This window comes from Chinchilla lanigera, unplaced genomic scaffold (genome assembly GCF_000276665.1).
Source record: "Chinchilla lanigera isolate Chin_1 unplaced genomic scaffold, ChiLan1.0 scaffold00019, whole genome shotgun sequence".
NCBI lineage: Eukaryota > Metazoa > Chordata > Mammalia > Rodentia > Chinchillidae > Chinchilla > Chinchilla lanigera.
Window position 1 is genome coordinate 27713556 of NW_004955420.1, and position 19707 is coordinate 27733262.

General features: G+C 53.5%; 1 protein-coding gene across 2 annotated transcripts in view; it reads right to left on the reverse strand.

The window, feature by feature from the left end:
* Snrk (SNF related kinase) overlaps positions 1–19707 on the reverse strand; it is a gene marked incomplete in the record, with an annotated part of 44147 nt that overhangs the window by 3020 nt on the left and 21420 nt on the right. For both annotated transcript variants that reach the window (XM_013513448.1, XM_013513447.1), the window contains 4 exon segments: positions 1–708; positions 3185–3319; positions 5306–5518; positions 6251–6392. In XM_013513448.1, the coding sequence (XP_013368902.1) occupies positions 1–708; positions 3185–3319; positions 5306–5518; positions 6251–6392 (1198 nt within the window).

Consider the following 19707-nt stretch of genomic DNA (forward strand, 5'->3'; position numbering starts at 1 on the left):
GCTTGGTCCGCGCCGCTGCTGCCGTGGCTGGGCTTGCTCTGGCCCCCGCCGTCCCCCTCGCTGCCCGGGGGCCCCTCGCTGCTGTCCCGTCGGTGCCAGGAGTAGGGGAACCCGCTGTCCTTGTCGAGCCGCCGCCGGCTCTCGGAGTCGTCGTCGCTGGTCTCGGAGCTGCTGCAGCTGGAGCCGCGGCCCTGGCTTTTCCTCCGGTGATAGCGCTTGTGCACGGTGCCCGGGGAGGCGATGTTCATCTTCAGCCTGCTCAGCTTGGGGGGCAGGTTCTCATCCATGTCGAACTCGTCGTCGGACTCCCCTTCCTCGAAGATCTGGTTGAGGACGGGCGCGCTCTTCCTGGACGTCAGACGGTTGGTCACGGACGGCTTCCGCCGCAGAACCACTTGCGTGGACAGGGACATGGGCTTCTTGTCCTCCTCATCCTCCTCTTCATCTTCCTCCACCCTGAACAGACACTTGCGCCCGCTGGCCGTGGGCTTCAAGCTCGCGGGGGCCACGGTGGACAGCGCGGGCCCCGCCAGCTCGGGGAGGTCGTCCTTCTTGGCCGAGTCACACAGGCCTTTGCTCCTGTGGCCGTTGAGGACGCTGTCGGCGGCCCGAGCGGGAGACTGAGGGACGGTTGCGTGGGACAAAGGCGTGGCCGTGAGGTCATCCTCGAGGTCCTGGGGCACATCGATTTTAGTTGGCCATGACTGCCTGTAGAATAAATCAGAAAGAGAAACGGCCATGTAGTCACGTGCAGATGCAGTGAAAGACGTAAGAAACTTCCCGCCATAAACCTGCAGACGGGCAAGGAGACACAGCAGCAGCCGGGCACCCCGGCCCTCGCCCGCACCCTCAGCTGGGGCACCAGAGGGCACAGGCGGGTCAGCGGGAGGCTGAGGGCAACTCATTGCGGCCGCCAGGAGAGGGCGCAGCAGGGAGCGGGCCTCGCACGAAGCAAGCGCTCCCTTCCTGAAGCCAAGCGGTGCCCCCGAGGTTGAGAAGACGGTGTTTAAGTTTTTGAAGTTACAGTGAAAGTCTCACTGCCGTGCTTTCCCTTCAGAACGCTCCCCTCACTTCCCACACTCATCCCACCATCCCAGCCAATGCCTGCGGCAGCTCTGGAGCCCTCTTTCCTGAGGGTCTTTAGCTGCGCTGTCCTGGCTGCCTCAACGTCCCGAATGGACTCAAGACTCTGACCTTGCACGGTCACTGCCTTTGGGAAGAGCCAAGAGTCCCACGGTGCCGGACCGGGTGGGTAGGGTGGACGAGGACACAGCGCCCTGCTTTTGCTGCCTTTCTATTGGGTGGTGCTCAGCGGCAGCACCACATCCTTCATCACACCCAGTAAAGACAGTCAAGAAACAGTACGCCAAAACTGCCGCAGAAAGCGGCAAGCACAAAGGGATGAGTGCGCCGGGAGCCAGGTGGGTCCCGAAGGAGCTCAGCGGCAAGGTGTCTCATTGTAACGCACGAGGGAAAAAATATAAAAATATTTTTAAAAACGCGCCGTGTATTTTGATCACAGCTCTTATTTTGTTCTGATCACAGCACAACTCTGTAAGGTGTTCTATGGCTAACGAAATTCACTGGAATTTCCAGTGCTGCTTTTAGGAGACGGTGTAAAAGCTTCGCGTTTACAAGAGTAAGTGGGGACAGTTCAGTGGACTTAAGTAGAGCGTGCTGCAGAGAAGAGCTGTGTAACTGTCCTGTACGAATCTCTTCTTCAATCAGAAAACTGCACTGAACATAAATGAGTGTACTTTCCAATACCCACCCAGGAGCACTGGCTAGCAGAACTGGCTCGTATTTAAAACTTGGCTTCGCTGTCCAGTCTAGAGCCACCCACAGGACACGAATGCGGCCTGGTGGCCACAGAGGACTTCTAACGCAGCGCTATGCCCTCCACCATGGACGGCGCCGCTGAGGCCTCAGCTGTCCTCCCTGCCCAGGAGAACAGGAGGCGCCGGAGGACGCCAGAGACGTTCCCAACAGCCGCTTTCACCCAGGGACATCTTCCTTTTCATTTCACACCAGCTTTGTGAGCCTGAGAATAAAATCCAGTTAAATCTATAGTTAAGAAGCTGAGGGATTTGGCGACAGCACGGCTCCCCACGCAGCCGCAGCACTCCAGCGCTCCAGGACGCGGTGTGTGCCGCGGGCAAGGGTGTCGCAGGTTGCAGACACCATCTCTGAAAAGGCCCCGTCCTCCCTCGCACAACCAGAGCTGCACACGAGAGCTGCGCCCGCCAGCCCCGCTGAGCCGTTGCTCAGACTGGCACCCTAAGGGGCGCCAAGGGGAGACTGTACGGACAGAGGCTCTTCTCCCCGGTCTTTTCCACCCGTGACCCGAGCCCCAAGGCCTGTGCCCCCGGGCAGCCCCACAGACACGGCCACGTGGACCTGCCCAGCCAGGCGTGCCTCAGCAAGGGCCGGGAGTGGCAGGGGCCCAAGGGTCAACCGGCGCCGACAGGAACTATGTGACGGCCACAGCCCGCAGGTGAGGAGAGAGGAGGCCAAGGAGCCGCGGTGAGGCGGACGGACCGGGAGCCCCAGGGACGGCGCGTTCGGGGTCCATTCTCTGAATCCCACATGCCAGGACACAGGGCCACTATGTATCAGGCCAGGGCCACAAGGCTGAAGCAGGGGACTGCTGAAGCGGGGCTGGGGAGCAGGACCGCCGCCAGCACAGGGCGCCTGGGCGGGAGGATGGGTCCGCGGAAGCAGGGCGAGGGGCCGCTGAACGCTGGCGGCTAACAGCTTGCCCACCGGCGACTCACACAGGCGCCTGCGCCCCTCACCGAGCCCCTGCGCCCGGCACACCCTCCCTCCCCTCATCGGCAGCCGAAGCAGCGAGAGGCTGAGCAGCCCCCGGGCCAGCCAGCCAGCGAGCAGCGGGGCCCCCGCCTGCTCCCCAAGTCGGGGTGATGCCAGGGCACAGGCATCTCCGGGAGGAAGGTCCACACTGCTCCTGGAGGCAATCCTCATGAAGAGAACACACGGCCACCTGTCAGGCCGGGGACGGCAGAGCCTGGCTGGACGCTGCTTCTCCACCTGGGCCCCGGCCTGGCCCACAGCCCCAGGACACCGCGGGGACGGGACCCAGAGCGGCCCTCACCCCGTGCCAGAAGAGAAAGCGCGCTATTTCAAAACGTCAACTTACTAAAATCAGTGAAGACATTTTTCTCACCTAAACTGGGCCTTGATGTTGCTGGGGCTGGCAGACCGCGTCTGTATCTCCTTCTCCTGCTTTTCTCTCAGGATCCTTTCGGCGAGCAGGAAGTAGGTGGCCGTGATGTGGTTGTACCTGTTGGTTTCCAGGGCTCTGAGGAAAAAGGAGCAAGCGTAAGCCACAGAGCGGCTTTGCACAAGAAGGATCTTTACAGAGAAAAACGACAGGCAATTCAGTGAGCAGGGAGCTTGAAAATCAGGCCGAAAAGCAAATGGGGGCGGGGCCCCAGCTGCTCAGGCTGCCACCCAAGTCCTAGGAGGCAGCCGCGCGAGGGTCCGTCAGTGAAAAAAATGCAACACGCTAACGGCATTTGAGCTTCATGGCCGTTTTAGACGTGCAAAACCGGCACTGAGCCTTCCACGAGGGTACATGGTGCCTGAAGAGAGAACGTGCATGTGAAAGGTGCACTGCTAACGCGGCTTCTCTGCTTCCCATACGAGAAAGTGCAGATTGGGCCCGGGCTCCCTGGGTGCGCCCTGGGCCCGGGAGTCCGTCAGGACATCAGGACACGCGCCTGCTCTCGACCCCTCCACCACGCCGAGCCGTGGCACCACAGGATTACGGACGGGCTGCGCGCAAGGCACTCTTCACCGCTTTGTGGTGTGACTCACTGTTTTTATTCATCTGTTTAGAAAGCAGTGTTCGCAAGGACCTGTCTCCCCGGTGCCGGGACAGGACACCCACCGGGGCTGCTGTGGGACAGAGGGGTCAGTGCCGCGGAACCCCGAGGCCCAGAGCTACGGAAGGACGCACGCTCAGGTCAGGCGTGACGGGGGTGGGGTGGCGCTGACAGTGCGTGACTGCCTGGCTGGGGAGGCGGGTGGACGCGGGCTCCAGGGGAGTGAGGGAGAGACTCAGGCAGGCGGGTTCTCGTGGGGCTGCCCTGTCTGCGAGCACGCTGCAGACGCCGGAAACGCAGGAGCAGCGGCAGCAGGCACCACGCAGGCCGCCGCCCCACAGCCGGAGACGCTCGCTCTGTGAATTCGCACTCATCAGGCACTCTCTGTGCAGCAGGGCAGGTGTGTGCTCGAGGAGGACACGGCCACTCCCGGGATGCACACAGCCCTCCCCTCGCACGCAGGACCGAAGCCCCTCTCCGCACGCCCGCGCGGGTGCAGGGCAGCTGCGCGCCTGTCCCGCTCTCCGCTCCATGCACTCACGCAAGCAGTTATGTGTCACGGACTTGAAAACCCAGACAAATCTGTACTAAAACCAAAACAAAGAACCTGTTTACTTTTCTAAGCCTTTCTCTCCCCGGGAGGTCTACATCCTGCCCAGTGACACAGGGCCCCAGGAGCCCTCCACCCCGGGTCCAGGGATAAGGTCGGACCCCGCCGTCGGCCGCCGTGGACCCGAGAAGGACCCACGTGGCATGCTTCTGCCTTCAGGATACCCAGCTGCTTCTTGCAATGCAATAGAGAACTTCTGCTTTTGTTTATGCGAACTCTGCACTTCTAGCCAGGACCTCTTAGAAGTGTCTTTAGAAGCAACTGCATCTGCAGCCGGCATGTGCTTTGATGTCCAGTTTCTCAGGTTATTAAAAGCTGGCTTTGGGCAGGGCTGAGCGGCGGAGTGCTTGCCTCACATGCGTGAGGCCCTGGCTTCTGTCCTCAGCATCAAAACCCAGAAGTCAAAAGCCCTGCCTGTGGTTGTGGAGAGTAAGCAACACCACCCAGGCCCGCAGGTCCAGGGGCCGCACGGGGCTCCCGGGACAGAGGACCGATTCCGAAGCTGGGCCCACACCTGAGCAGGCAGGCACTGTGTCAGCCAATAAAACTTTACTTATGCACCCTCTCTAAGGAGACCCGGGAGGGAGGGGCCCTTGCTACAGACAAGGTGTCCTCTGAGACGCAGCCCAGCTGCTGCCATCAACCCCACAGGAAGGACGAAGGCCACGCGCTCACTGACACCACCCGGCAGTGACTTCCCTCTTCACTAGAAAAAGAACAAAACTCAAGGCACCGGCCAGGAGCCCTGGAGCTAAACGACGGAACTCCTGCCCACCTCAGGGCTCCGGAGCCCCGAAGACACAGCCCCTCCGTAACCCCAGCCCTGGGCCCCACGGAAGAACGGACGTACTCTACGATGGCGTCGCGGTCCGCGATGTCCCCGAGCACCATGCGCTGGATGATGCTGTTGTGCTCCTCCTCCGAGAGGTTCTTGTAGGACACCAGCGGGATGTTGTACTTCGTGGCCGGGGAAGGGTCCACTCCCTGCAGCCAAGCGTGGTTCTCGATCTCTTCTAAAGAGGCTCTTCTCTTGGGATCTCTCTGCAACATCCGGGTGATCAGGCTGCAGAGGAAGGAAAGGGCCACCGTTACTGCAAACTGCTCACAGGACGAGCAAAGACAGACTGCTGCCAATAAACCCCTCCCACACCGTGCACCCAAGGAGGCTCACTAACGGTGGGAGGGGCACAGACAGGCGTGATGAGAGCTGAGCGCCGTCACGTGTGCAAACTGAGAAACTACAACTACAGCTGTGCCGCCAAACCACATACGGACAGCTCCCTGTCCCGTGCAACCAACGCCAGCTCTCCACATCTGCTCGCTGCGCTGCTGGCGCGGTGCAGGCCAGAACCGGACGCCACGGCCAGCCTGTGAACCTCGGCAGTGCCGTGCCATGTACGTCTGGAAACGGAGTTTATAGAAAGGCACTGTGTGGACTCAACAACACCAATAGGGAAAACTCGGCACCTAACAATGCAGTGACAGCAGGACCCTCCACAGGGGAGGACGATGCCCGCCTGGCGCCCGACCCGCTCCAGCGGGCGCAGACGGAAGACAGCCTGCAGGGCGAGTGGCGCCGGCCCTCAGTCCTGGCCCAAGTCAGCTCCATCTGGGCCGTGCCACGCCCCGGGTATTTCCTGGGTGTTACAGGTGGCTGAGCTTAAACTGACACGAAATTCTGGCGCTGCCCCCAAAACCTTTCTAGAAACAACAGAAATAAACTTGGAAGTCAAAATGAGCCCAGATGCTTGGGAGCCGACGTGCCCTCAGCCGTCGGGCCACGCGCTTTACTTACTCTTTGCATTCCTTAGACACGTGGGTCGGCACAGTGTACTTGCAGTCCATGATCATGGTCAGGGTCTCACTGTCGTTGGCCTCTTGGAAGGGGGGCTGTCCACACACCAGCATGAACAGGATCACACCCAGGCTCCAGATATCTACAAATCAAAGACACGTTTGCAACACTGGCTGTTATGGTTTACGGGTATTTTGCAAGGCAGAACAATGTAATACAGGACCCATATTTTATAAGATTATTTATAACAGTCACCCGAAGAATGATACACGAAGGAGTGCAGGGAATCTGTCCACACACTACAGACCAGGAATCCAGCTGAGGGCCTGGATCCTGCAATAATATCCCACATGAGTCCAGCTGAATACCTAATGCTCACAACAATGCCTCCCTCGAATTCAACTGGAGGCCCAGAGCCCACGACAACATCTCATGCAGGCCTGCTTCACGGATCTGTGCTGGGAAGGCCCGAAGGTCAGTGGTGGAATCTAGAAAGTCTGTGCCAGTGGGATGAAGCATCTGTGCTAGCAGGCTGAGGGCTCTGCACTGCAGCCAGGAAGTGACGCTCAGAAGAACCAGAGCTCCCCTGAAAGGTACCACAGCCATCCTCAGCAACCAGTGAGGTCCCGAGCTCCCCGATGATCGAGATGGCCGAGTTCCCATTAGGAAAGCCAACGCAGCAAGCTTCTCAGGAGACCAGCAATGCACCATCTTCTCCTCCGGAGCCAGGAAGCGATGCTCAAAGTGAGGACCAGAGCTCCCCCAAAGTGAACCAAAGCCATTCTCTGCCAACGAGGTCCCGAGCTCCTCAGAGGATGAAAACAGCCACGTTCATGAGGAAAGCCAGCATGATGAGCTCCTCCAAAACAACCAACAGCTCCTTACAGCTTCTACCAGCTCCCGACAGCCTCTCTCAATTCCCAACAGCCTTTCTTCTTCTTCTCCAGGTCTGCCTCTCATGCTGCTGGCAACAGTCCCCAGGTGGGCCTCCCACACCCAGCACCACACTTACTCAGTTCAGCTGGGGGTTATACGCTGACCACCAGTTGTCAGTCCACTACACTGGTCTAGCTGGAATCTCTTAAGAAGGGTACCAGTGGACTCACTTTAAAATCAAAAGCACTTACATCTCAAAGCAAAAATATCCAGGGAAGAAAACTGCAGCCCTGGTAGCGCGGGAGAGGGACCTGAGGTGTTCCCTGCACGCAGTCCAGGCCCAAGCAAGTGCTACTGCAGAATGAGTGGTTGGCAAATGCTCCTTGAAGTGACGATGGCAACGTCATCATATGGAAGACCCTCGCCAGCTCCCTGGCCAAAGAGCAACACCTGGCAGTGGGCACCGGAATGAAATGAAGAAGACACCACCACTCTGCAACGAGAAAAGCTCACGAGCATCTTTACCTCAATCCTGATGTGGTACCGGGAACATTACAGCTCAGAGCCCAGCAAAACACAGCTGACAACAAGGACAAAGCCTGGGTCCGAATCACTTCAGGCTGCAGACCTAGGGCCCCGGGCTTAACCGACCACGAGAAGGTCCTGGCTCACACCCAGCAGGATCAGCTCAACGCCGACACTGAAGCACAGAGAAGGAGCAGCGTCCCATCAGGAAAGCAGCCCAGCGAAGGCTGGGCCAACTCCAGCACTCTGCTGGAGGACTCCCGCCCAAGGAGGCTGAGCTGGCCAGCACCTGAGGCCTCCCACCTCCACCAGGGGCCACACCCAGACAGTCGGCAGGCCCACCTCCTGGCACCAGGTGCCAGCAGTCATCTGTAGCATGGAAAAGGGCGTTCTGTTGGGTGAAAATGGATTAAAGATAAAAAGGATTTACAAAGGAGATCACAAATTAGTTTCAGAAACTAGTATACACACAACAGCATAAACATCCATGGAGCCAAAAAGCAACTCCAGAAGCTTGACAGCCCCCACAAGGCTTAGAGGGATGGAGACACACACACACACACACACACACACACACACACACACACACGCCTTTATCATCACATCTGTCAACTCTCAACTGCTGCTTCCATGCAAAATACCCAAAACAATGTAGGTTCCATGCTAAGAGAATTAAAATCTGCTAATAAAAAATACTAAAACTCAGAGGACAATGAAGGCAGGAACGCAAAGGTCATGTGCAGTGTGATGTTTTACATGTGCAGTGCACTTTACCGCAGATCCACCCACGGAAACAGTGCAGCAGACGGAAAAATCTGCTAAAATAGAAACACACGAATGCAGAAGAGAGTGACCTGAGGGCCAGCGCACTGTGCCTGGGCCCTGCCCACTGCCTGCTCAATGCACGGTGAGCTGACCTCCCGCCAGGCCGCCTGCTGGCAGTCAGGTCTCCGCCTGGACCCCGGAATCCAGAGGGCCACATCCACCCCAGAAGGGACAAGACAAGCGATGACAGCTGGGCACAAATATTCTTTCTTTTTTTAAATACCGGGTCTTGCCAAATTTCTCAGGCGGACCTTGACCTTGCCATCTCCCGAGCAGCACGAGGGCTTTGAACAGCAGTAAAAACAATTTCCAAGCCCAGTCCCCGCAGTGCCGGCCCGGGCTATCCGCGGTTCGTGGAGTTGATGTTTAACTTCCACCCTCTTTGTCCGCCCTGAACCTGCTGGTTTTGGTTACCTGTGCCAGCTCCCGAGCACCACTGCGAACGGTGGCAACTGCAGTTCTCCTCCTCTCTGCCGCTCCCTTTCTCATCAACCAGTTGCGTTCTAGATTAACTGTGAAGTAAATCGCACCTTCCTACCGACGTCCATTACATAAGAATGGACATTCCCCAATTTTTATCTATAATATATGCTTGGCTACACCAGCTTCCTTCAGAAAGAAAAATTTTTAAATGACTTGTAACAAAAAATGTATATACATTAAAAATCTGTGCAGTTAAAATAAAAATTCTTATTTTTCTAATGCTAAATATTCACAATGTTTAATGCTGCTACTATGATCACACCTAGCCAGTTGTATTTGGTATGCAATCAATTTATATCTTTCCACAGAAGTCCTATAAAACAATAACCTTTATAAAAATGAGTAAGCTAGTGTTTTTTCACTTTTTCTCTGTGCTAAACATCTGACGGCGCCACTAACTATACAAAGCTGATACTCTAAAAATACGAGTAACAAATATCAACTAGCAATTACCCCAAAGTCTTAGGTGGTGCAAGAAAACTTTCTTTCTTGTTACGTTAATCTTACCGAAGTCCAATTCTCTGCACGCACGCTCTGCAGCGCGCTGACCCGAGCCAGTGAGCACACAGGCGGGAGGGACGCACGGCGGGAGCGAAGCGCGAGGAAAGGCTACGTAAGTGTCCACTCTGCAGTTTCCGTAAGGACTTAAAAATCTCCGGATGTGGAAATGCACTGAAGTTTGGAAACTCTGAAATGTGACTCTACACCAAGCAGACTGCTAAACTAGATGACATAACTTGAAGCATTTAAACCAGAAAAGAATGGCAGTATAATGAAGACAGCCAACTTTTAGAGAGGGCCAGGGACCCTCACGCCTGGACATGATTACTAAAAAAAATTCCTGTATCTGTCCCGACCATGCGCCTTTCATTATTACACTCTAAACCAGCGATGGCGAACCTTTTAGAGCTTGCAGTGATGCGAACAGCCCGCTGTGGCACGGGTACCAAAGGCTCGCCACCACCGCCCTCCACAGTGCGGTCTAACACTGTGTACACAGCAGTTACACTGACCGGGTCTCTCGAGCCGTGCAGCGGCGAGGTAAAGCACACAGCAGACACACATGTTCCGTATGTGAAAGGACGGGGTCATCCTTGGGTTTGGGCAGGACAGGGGTCCCGGCACCAATCTCCTGCACACACCGAGGGATGACACTACTTATTTTTCAGACTTTTTTTTTTTTTTGGTCTCTGGATGATTTGGGGCCAAGTGAGATGAAAACAGATCACTGAAGAAACGTAGGCATGGGATGACTTTAACCACGTTACGTACGAACGTGCTCCTGCCTCTGTGAAGGGCGCCCTGCGGTCATCTACCTCCCACAGAGCTGCAGCGAGCACTCCAAGGAGTAAGACAGGGTCCCCGCTGCGAATCCAGCACAGAGAAAACGTCCAACAGAGGCCGCCACTGCCCGGCCCGGCCTGTGACTGGCACTGCTCTGGGCCCGGTGGCAGGGCGCTGCCGCGCCGGCCTTCCTTACAGGACTCCCTACTACCGAGGGCATAGGCAGAGGGGAGTTCTGAGGCACAGAGCCACCGTGGGAAGAAACTGAGGGAAGACAGGAGCCGAACGAGGCAGAGGGTGGACCTCTGGAAGCCTGGCCGGGATCGCGCACCATCGAAGGGTGACCTAGGACCCCCGTACCCCGCAGACGGGGCCTTGGGATTTACCTCAACAAAAACCCACGTTAGGGGGCTGGGGATTTAGCTCAGCAGCACAGCGCCTGCCTGGCAAGCGCGAGGTCATGAGTTTGATTCCCGGTACCAGAAGAAAACCAAAAAAAAAAAAAAAAAAACACCCCACGTTAGGGGGATCTTAAATTGTCTTTTTATAAATAAAACTGCAAACTCCCCAGGGCAGGTCACAGCTTCCGTTGAGACACCAGCACTGCCAGGGAACCAGTTAAGCGGCAGCCGGCCAGCAGGGCTGAAACACGGGGAAGATAGTGACGTTTCCAGTGCCGAAGCACGTGGACAGGCTTCGTGTCAACACAGGTGAGCACCAACCACCGAGCAACACAGCGTCAACCCTGTGTCCGAAACCCTGCGCTTCTGACCCATCTACCGCTCCTGGTTAACAGGAACGCAAAAAAAAAACAAAAAAAATCAGTAAGTGCGCCTCACTTGGCTTGAAACAGCACAGCAATCTTCAACACACGGACAGGTGGGAGAGCGGAGCGCCGAGGACACCGCACCGAGGGCGGGCGCCCCGGTCTCTGCAGGCGTGAACAAGCACGCAGCACAGCGGCACCGACACCCAGCCGGACCGCTCCTCACAGGGCCACTAGACTGGGCGGGCGTGCAAAAGAAGAAGAGCAAGCTGCAAACAAAGGACGGAGAGGGACGCGATGAGCATCTGAGGAAGCGTGGGGGGTGGGGGGGAGCTTGAGACTACGGAGAGGTCTGCTCAAAAGCAGCGGTTTGGGGCGTTTTTTCCGTCTGACGCAGGGTCTCACTTTGTAGGCCAGGCTGGCCTCGAACTCATGGGTGACCCTCCTGCCTCCGCCTCCTGAGTGCAGGGATTACAGGCGCAGCAGCGTTTTCAAGGTGAACTCCCAACACAGCCGGGCAAAAACAGGGACTAAAAAGCACTGAGGCGGGAGGATCAAAAAAAGGGCCAACCAGCAGCCCGACTCTGCCCCTAGCCTGCTTTCATCAGAGCAGCGTGAGTCAGGGAGGCGGCAACAGTGTGACGCTCTGAAGCGCAAGGCGGAGAGGGCCGAGCTCCGGTCTGAGACTGCGCCGGCGGCTGCGGTCCCGGCTGCCGTGCCAGCGAGCGAGCCGCACGGGCGCAGTGCTAAGGAAGCGGCGGGCGCTCCGTCCCCGAGCCTGGGGCTGAAGCACGGGCCTCCGAGGCTGCTGGGACACCCAGGAGCCCTCGCTGCCCACCGCCGCGTCCCTCCGCTCACGCAGTAACGGCGGCTGTGCGTCCCGAGTCACCCAGAGCTCTGAGCACGGAAGGCTTTCTTGCTCCACAGCACTTAAAAACACAGACCTCAGCACATGTTCCAAGTGGGCACTGTTGGTTAACATCTTGTCTCCCTGGTGTATGAACATGAAGGAGTAAATAAAACCCAAATGTACAACAGATAATAAGAAAGGGAAAGAAACTCCTCAAAGGAAGGAACAACTGGGATGCAGCAAAGAAGAAAAAGAAAGTAGTAAGGCATTTTATATATTATGGATCGGTGGCGTAACTGTACTGTTGGTGTCTGACGGTTTGTTGAGGGGAACAGTTAACGTTTAAAAGGTTTTTTAAAAATATTTTGACCAATTTTGCACATTTGTATCTGGTAATCTGAGCAACTTATGTGACAATTTGCAGTGTAATATCCATTGGTGAATTCCTACAATCTTGCCTAGTGACAATATGTATTGTCTCTACCGTTCTTTTAAATTATTATGTTCTTATTCCCTTTAATAATCTGATCAATCTTCTAGTCTCACATCTGGTAATCTGAGCAACTTTGTTGAAGATAACAATATGTAATATAATAACCACTGTTAATCTCTATCATTTGGTTTGAAACCCCGTATCGTTTTTAATGTCCTTGCTTTGTGTTGTCTGTATTGTTATTGTTCTTTTTTTGTCTTTTGGTACTATTTTCTTTAAAATAAAAAAGAAAGTGGGCACTGTTTAAAAGGGAGGCCCCCTGGCGAACGTGTTCCGTGGGGACATGCGACTTTCCATCTAGTTTCAAGCAGTGAGCTCACACTTCAAACTCCCCTCAAGACCGAGACACAGGCAATGTAACTTTCTCAGTCTAACTTTGAACTAGAAAGTAGAAATGTTAAACCTAGCACAGACTTAGTCCAATTCTTCTCCTCTAGTTGAGTACCGCTAGTCTGTGTGGTCAGCACTTGGTGAGCCGGAAGTCGGCAGAATCTCAGTGCCTGTGTCATAGCTGCTGAAGCGCTCTGCTGTTTTCTTCAGCTGACTTTTAAAACATCGAGTCTTTTTGTAAGACAAACACACAAGCCATTAAAATACCAGTTAATGGAAATCACTCTCACGTGGCCACTCTTAGCTAAGACTGAAGCAGGCTCTCCTCCAAAAGGCACCAAACACGCAGTGAGACAAGGCTTTCTGGGTGCTGGCGACTCAAAGGCAAACAAGGCGAGCTCTTCAAAGACTACCCCACCGCCCAGAGTCCTTAAAATGCTCACACTTGTCCGACTTTTTAACTTCTTCCTTTGCAGATAAAGAGAAACAAACTTACAATAATAAACTTAATATAATAAAGATTCAGATTCCCAAATACTGGTTCTTGAAATATTTATCTTGGTCAGTTCTTCATGCATGGCCCCTTCCTTAGACATGTGTTTAACGTGTGTATTTATTTTCTTGTATAAAAAAGAAGACTGTACCTTTCTGGAAATCATAATGAACATACAATCTGGCAGGTGCCACGTAAAGTCACAACATTCAGAGCTCTCCTTCATACTGAAGCTTGAACTGTTTTTTTTTCAAACACAACTACACATCTCCTGCTTTAAGGTTGACACTGACTTTCTGTAACCCTAACGTTTGCGGCCAGTCGGATTCTGTCCGTAAGCAGCCTGACAGAAGGACCCACATTCCCCACTACCACGCTGATCCTTCGTATGAGCCTACTGGACGGCGGAGGTTTGTTTTAACTTATACTGCATTACCCTCTCCCCCAAGTCTTTAAGGGACAATTTGCATACACTGAAATTCACCGTTCCTGGTGAATTTGTGCAAGTTCTGACGAACACGGTCGTGTGAACCAGCACCGTAATAAGGACACCGGGCAGCCGCGTCGCCCAAACGTTGCTGTGCCTGCCTGCCATCAGCCCCATCCCCAGCACAGGCCCTGACCCCGCAGGTCTCCTTTCTGCCCCTCTAGATTTGCTGGGAAACAGTTACACCGTGCGCAGTGTGTTTCCCCACTAACGCCCGTGAGGCTCATCTGTGTCGCGGCCGGGGTCGCGCGGCTCACACGCGCTACCCGGTGTATTCCAGGGCGCGGCGTTCCCCAACTCACCTCAGTTTGCAGCGATTATGAAGAAAGCCGTAAGCGCCCTGTGTACACACTTTACGCTAACATAACTTTCCGTGTCTTTTGGGTGAACAGGGTGGGCTTCCTGGGGAGGGCACCCTAACCTTTCTAGGAACCTGCAGGCCACTGCCAAAGACGCCACACAGCCCTCCACTCCCACCAGGACTCCCGGCCGCTGTCTCTGCCGCTACTGAGAACCACCAGGGTCTGAAACGTCAGGCCGGTTTAATGGGTGTGGCTCTCACCAGCACTTCCTTTATGACTAATGGCATTTATCTGCCACTTTGTCTTTGCTAAACTGTTTATAAACATCTTTTGCTTCTTTGTAAAGCGGTTGCCCTTTATTACTGAGTTTTGAGACTTTTTTAAACATTCTGATAACAACTTCTTTATCGGATGTTTGATTTCCAAGTATTTCCTCCTAGTCTGTGCTTAACAGCATCTTTCAAGCAGCAACAGTTAATTTTTATAAAATCCAATTTATCAAGTTTTTCTTTTTATGGATCATGCTTGCTTGATTGTATCTGAAATATCTTTGCCAAGGTAAGGAAGATCTACGTTTTCTTCTAAAAGTTTTATATTTTATTTCTCTATGAAGCAAGCCGAGCTTTTGCATACTATGCAAGGTACACAGCAAGGTTCACTTAACTGTTTCTGCAACGCGGCTGAAAAAACATCACGCCCAATAAGGTGCTTCAGCACTTTTTCCAAAATCACCTGACCGCGTATGTGTGGGTTTATGTACAGACTTTCCATTCTATTCAAATTACTTTTGCCAATTTCATGCACTCTTTAACATAGCTTTACACTAAACCCTGAATACTCGGCTGACTTTTAAGGTTAAACTTTTTCTTCCTCACTCGCTATCTGAGCTAAGTCACTTCATGAACTGTCTCTCTACAGGGGAGCTCGTCACTGATTTGTGAGAACTATTCAGCTGTCAAACTCCACTTGCTCTAAATTTGTGTTCAAACCCTGAAAAGTTCAAGAACTGAACACACTGTATTTTTCCCATAAGAAATAGTGGAAAACCAAATAATTGCTTCCCAGGCCCAAAAATTACACTTACAAATTCATTCTGCCAGGATCTTAACAAATTTCACAATGATCTCTTCCTTTAACTCCACCGTGGTTCACAGTTTTTCTCTTACCTTTACCACTGGTGTCACGAACTTTCTTTGGAGCCACGGTTGTGTTATTTTAGGCAAATAAAGCACAAAAAAGCAAGGCACAATGACATATTTTGTGCATTGTATGTTGTCCCGGCAAGAGGGGCGCTTAGACGGAAGATCGCCCCTTTCTGTCTGTGGGAGATGCCATGTGCGGCTCTCTCAACCCACACAGGTTTTTTCAAGTTGGATTTTTAGTCTGGCTATTCAGCAAAGTTCGTAACTAGGTGATGAGATACACTGGAGCCAACCTGAGAGATCAGCAAGGAAGGGACACTCACCGCTGTTCATCCGGGCTCATTCGCTCCCTCAGACTGACTACCACAGCCGGGAGGGTGGCTCCGCCCCAGCTCTCGGTGCTGAGCGGCCCCGTCCCTGCAGAGCTGCTCCAGGTGAGTGCACCTCACCTGACCTCCCGGACACCCACACGCTTCAGTCACGGGGCTGCAGACAGCACAGGGAGGTGTGGGTCATGACTCCAGTTCTCAATGACTATTTCCTGATTCCGTCTCACCCCACTTCCTGCTGCGCTTGGGTGCCGGTCCTTATGCCGCTCAGTTGCCTGCTGGCTGAACAGGGCAGAATTTTATTTAAAATTAAGGCTCTGAGCGAGACCCTGAATGATGGCTATGAATCAAGTCCATGTGCTGGGTCCCTCTCTGCCCCGGAGGAGGCTAACTGGTTGCTTCCTGGGGCTCCGGTGTGCCCACGACAACCAAGAACTGGTCGAGAAGCAGTTCTCTGCGAAGAGTCACTGACAGCTGAGGGTTCCGCGGGTCACCTACCTCCCATGCAGGAACTCAGCGTAAGCTTGGACAGCCCCTTGCTGTGGGCAAAGCCGCTCTCTTCTGCCCTGACCGCAGCTGAAGAGGCAAGGGGAGGACGGCAGGGGCCACTCCCTGCCTGCGGTGCTCGCCTCCACTAACTCGGGAAGTCCGCTGAGCTCGAAGCAGGAGCTAGGTCCGGGAAATGGGCACCAAGCTGTCTCCCGAGAACTTGGTAGCACGGCTGTCCTCGCAGTGGGATACACTGAGTGAGGAGCAAGTACAAAGTTACGACAAATCTAAAACCAGTGCGAACAGGGTGTGGTGGCGCACGCCTATAATCCTAGCACTTGGGAGTTTGAAGCAGGAGGACTGCTACAAGTTCAAGGCCAGCCTGAACTGCATAGGGAGACCTCTCTCAAAAGGACAAAAACAAACAAAAACCCAAATAAAACCAATGGGAATTTTCTGTGAACGGAACAGAAAGGGTTCCAGGAGACTGAAAGTCCTGCTGCAACAACTAAAAACAAAATAATCTGCAGAAGCCAAGGTATTAAAGTCTCAAGCAACCAGAACAGAAGACCTGAAATTCCAGATTCTGAAGAACAAAACACGAACCGTAAAGTATGGCCTCAGGAATGACAACAAATCACACAAATATTCCTTAAAAAGGGTCCAATCAACAGATCTTCCACTCTGAAGAAAAGAGGTTCTTTTGCATGATACCTAAAAATTTCCCCCCAGAAATAGCCACTCTAATGTAAGAATATAAGCTGGTAGCTGGCTGATGCTTACTATGTCCCACTGTGTATCAACTGACTGACGTTCTACTGAATACAGTCGTCTCTCAAGAACTTGTTACAGCAGTTTCAGTCCTCTGGGAAGGGACTACCACTGAACCGAAGCCTGGGAATCACATCCTAGAATGTGGCTCTGGCTCACACCACCTGAGGGCTTCCTTCCATCTACCGGGGTCCCCATTCTACAGGTCTCCCAAGGACCTCCAAGGGTCAGTGAACAGTTGATACAAGTAAGTTCTGGCAATACCATAAAATTAGTTTTTAAAACCATCACACTGAAAACTGAAAACACCTGTAAGTTAGGCTTACTTGACTTTTTAGAAGAGGGCTAGGAGTGTAGCTCAGTAGTAGAGTGACTGCCTAGCAGCACGTACAGAAAAATAAAAATAGGTAAAAAGAGCACTGCACACCAAGGACGTGATGTTCTTCTTAGAAAGAGCCTCATCTACAAACTCTAAGTCAAAGTTCTCACTAGGTTCTCCTACCCAAATTATAGTGAGGAGACTTTAGATACAATAAAGAAAATGAAAGATCTAATACATAACACAGTAACGAGGTGAGCGTCAGGTACCCAAAGACACACCTGTACTTTGTACTCCAACCCGCACATGCCTCCTGTCAAACAGTAGTGGGCCGCTCTTTACTCGTCCCATAAACTCATGCGACAGCTCCAGAAGGGTTGCCCGGTAGTCAGTAAACGCCTCTGATGGTGAACGGAACGGGTGTCTGCTGGAAGACCACTTCCATAAGATCCTCTAAGCACCCGGGAGCTGTGGCCTAAGCAAAGCCTAACTAACCCGGAGAGCACGATTAAACTTTGTTAAAAAAATAAATAAAAGCTCATGACCTTTGGTTTCTTTCACTCCTCACACCTGTCCACTAAGGGAACATTAAGAGCTGCAGTGCTGACGGGCAAAAGGACCAGATCAGAGGCCAACACACGGTGCCCTCTCTTCAAGGGGCACCCGAGCACCCGAGGAAGGCGGGCCCGGCCAGGTCCCACCCGACTGAGGCAGAAAGGGCAGCCAGCCTGCTCCGCTTCCACCCAGCGACAACAGGCACCAGGGGTCACTGGCATCCGCTCCGTCTACAGAGCGGGTCTCACCCACTCACCTCACACACAGTGCCACAAACGCTGACATCTACAATTTGGGCTTCAGAAGTCAAAATAACTCTCAATTAAAAATTTAAAACATTGAGTTGGGCACTCTTTACACTGGATGCCATTTTAAACACACCCCTTATAAAGCCTAACACACTGATTACAACTGAGTAAGACAAATCAATGTTTTCCGAGGTGAGACGGAGTACATAAAAAAGGCTGCACAGAGAGAAAGAAGAAACAACGCAACAGTGAGAGGCTGCGTTTGGAGCGGGCATGGGGCAGGGATCCGGGCTGCTCTGCTGGCTCTGCGCCCCGGACGCGCGGGGATGTGCCGGGCGGGGGTCACACTGGGCGCGCATCACAGGCAGGTGCCTCTCCCGGAGCCAGCCGACCTGAGGGCCACACACCCTCCCCCAGGATGTCTCCCGAGAAACCCGGCACCCGTCCTGCCAGGCTCGTTGCAGGGGAACAGGCCCGCCACGACCAGCAAAGCGCCCTGCTCAGCTCTCACGGCCTAGGTCACCTCCCCGCACGACGGGCGCCGTCTGCCCAGCTGCAAGCACCACGGGTGACAGACTCCGGACTGAGGTTTGTCCTAATGGCTACTTTTTGTTTTGTAATTCGTTTTGTTTTGTTTTATGTTTTCTTCTCCACAAGCCTTACATTCCTACCTCAGAAAAGCTTTAAAAAACAACGAAGATTTAGTATTTTCAAATGTTTTCTATGCAACAAACTAAGGAGGATAAAAGTAGGCTCAGTTCCTCTGTGTGTTTCGTGCAGAAATCGCTACTGCTCTTGGGGTTTGAAAAGCTCGTCTGAAGTTCAGAGACGAACGCATTATCAAATAAATACCAGCACATTTTTAATCCAGCCTTTTTTAAAAGGGAAAAAACTCCCTACTTTAGAAGTCAGCTACTGCCTAAACATAAATAACCAAGCACTCTGAAAGTTAAATACAACCACAAACAACATGTGAGAAGACAGATGCTGAGGTCGGGGCCTGCCCTTCCGCCCGTTTCCCACGGCAGCCGCATCTCAGAGATTCTCCCGAGAACAAAGTTCCAAAACAAGAGAGCACCTCAGGCCTGCTTCCTCCCACCCAGGAAACCGGGGCCGAGACTGCGCAGGACTCGGGCCGCACGGGACAGAGCGAGGCGGACCTGGGCCCGGCACGCACCCGAGCTGTGTACCCAGGGCCGGCACCCAGCACGGAGAGGGCACGACCCGCTCGGGCAGAGGGCAGGAGGGTCTGCGGAGCGAGGCCCGAGGCAGCGGGGAGGCGGCCCCAAGGGCCTCACGCCGGGCGACTCTGACTGAGACGCAGACACACCACGGCCTCCCGGGAGCAGGCTGCTTCCTCACGCACCGGTCACCCGCACCTTGCTGTCTTCCACCGTAAACTCGCTATGTCCGCCGCTCTCTTTCCTTCCCTTACCACGGTGTAATTTTTGACATAGTTGTCAGGTATGTTTTAATAGAGGCATACTTAGATATTCAATTTTCTTTGACATGACTGTATATAATACTATTTTAAATTCTGGTCTCCACGTGTTGTTCATTGCTAGTACTATAGAGATGCAATTAATTTTCCGATGTTTTTATATCCTGTGATCTTGCTAAATCATTAGTTCTAGGAATTTGTCTGTGGATTTCCTGCGGTTTTCTATGTAGATAACCACGTCAATTTCAAAGGACAGTTACATTTCTTCCTTTCCAATAGGCACGCTTTTCCTGCTCTGTCGCGCAGAAGTGGGGTGTGTGGGTCCTCGCCTTACGTCCACGCTGACGAGGAGAGTCCATCTTGTTGCACCTTGGAGTACAGCGCTGGTTGTAGGGTTTACGTTGCTTCTGTGTACGAGGTTGAATGTGTTCCTCCCTGTTCCCAGTTTA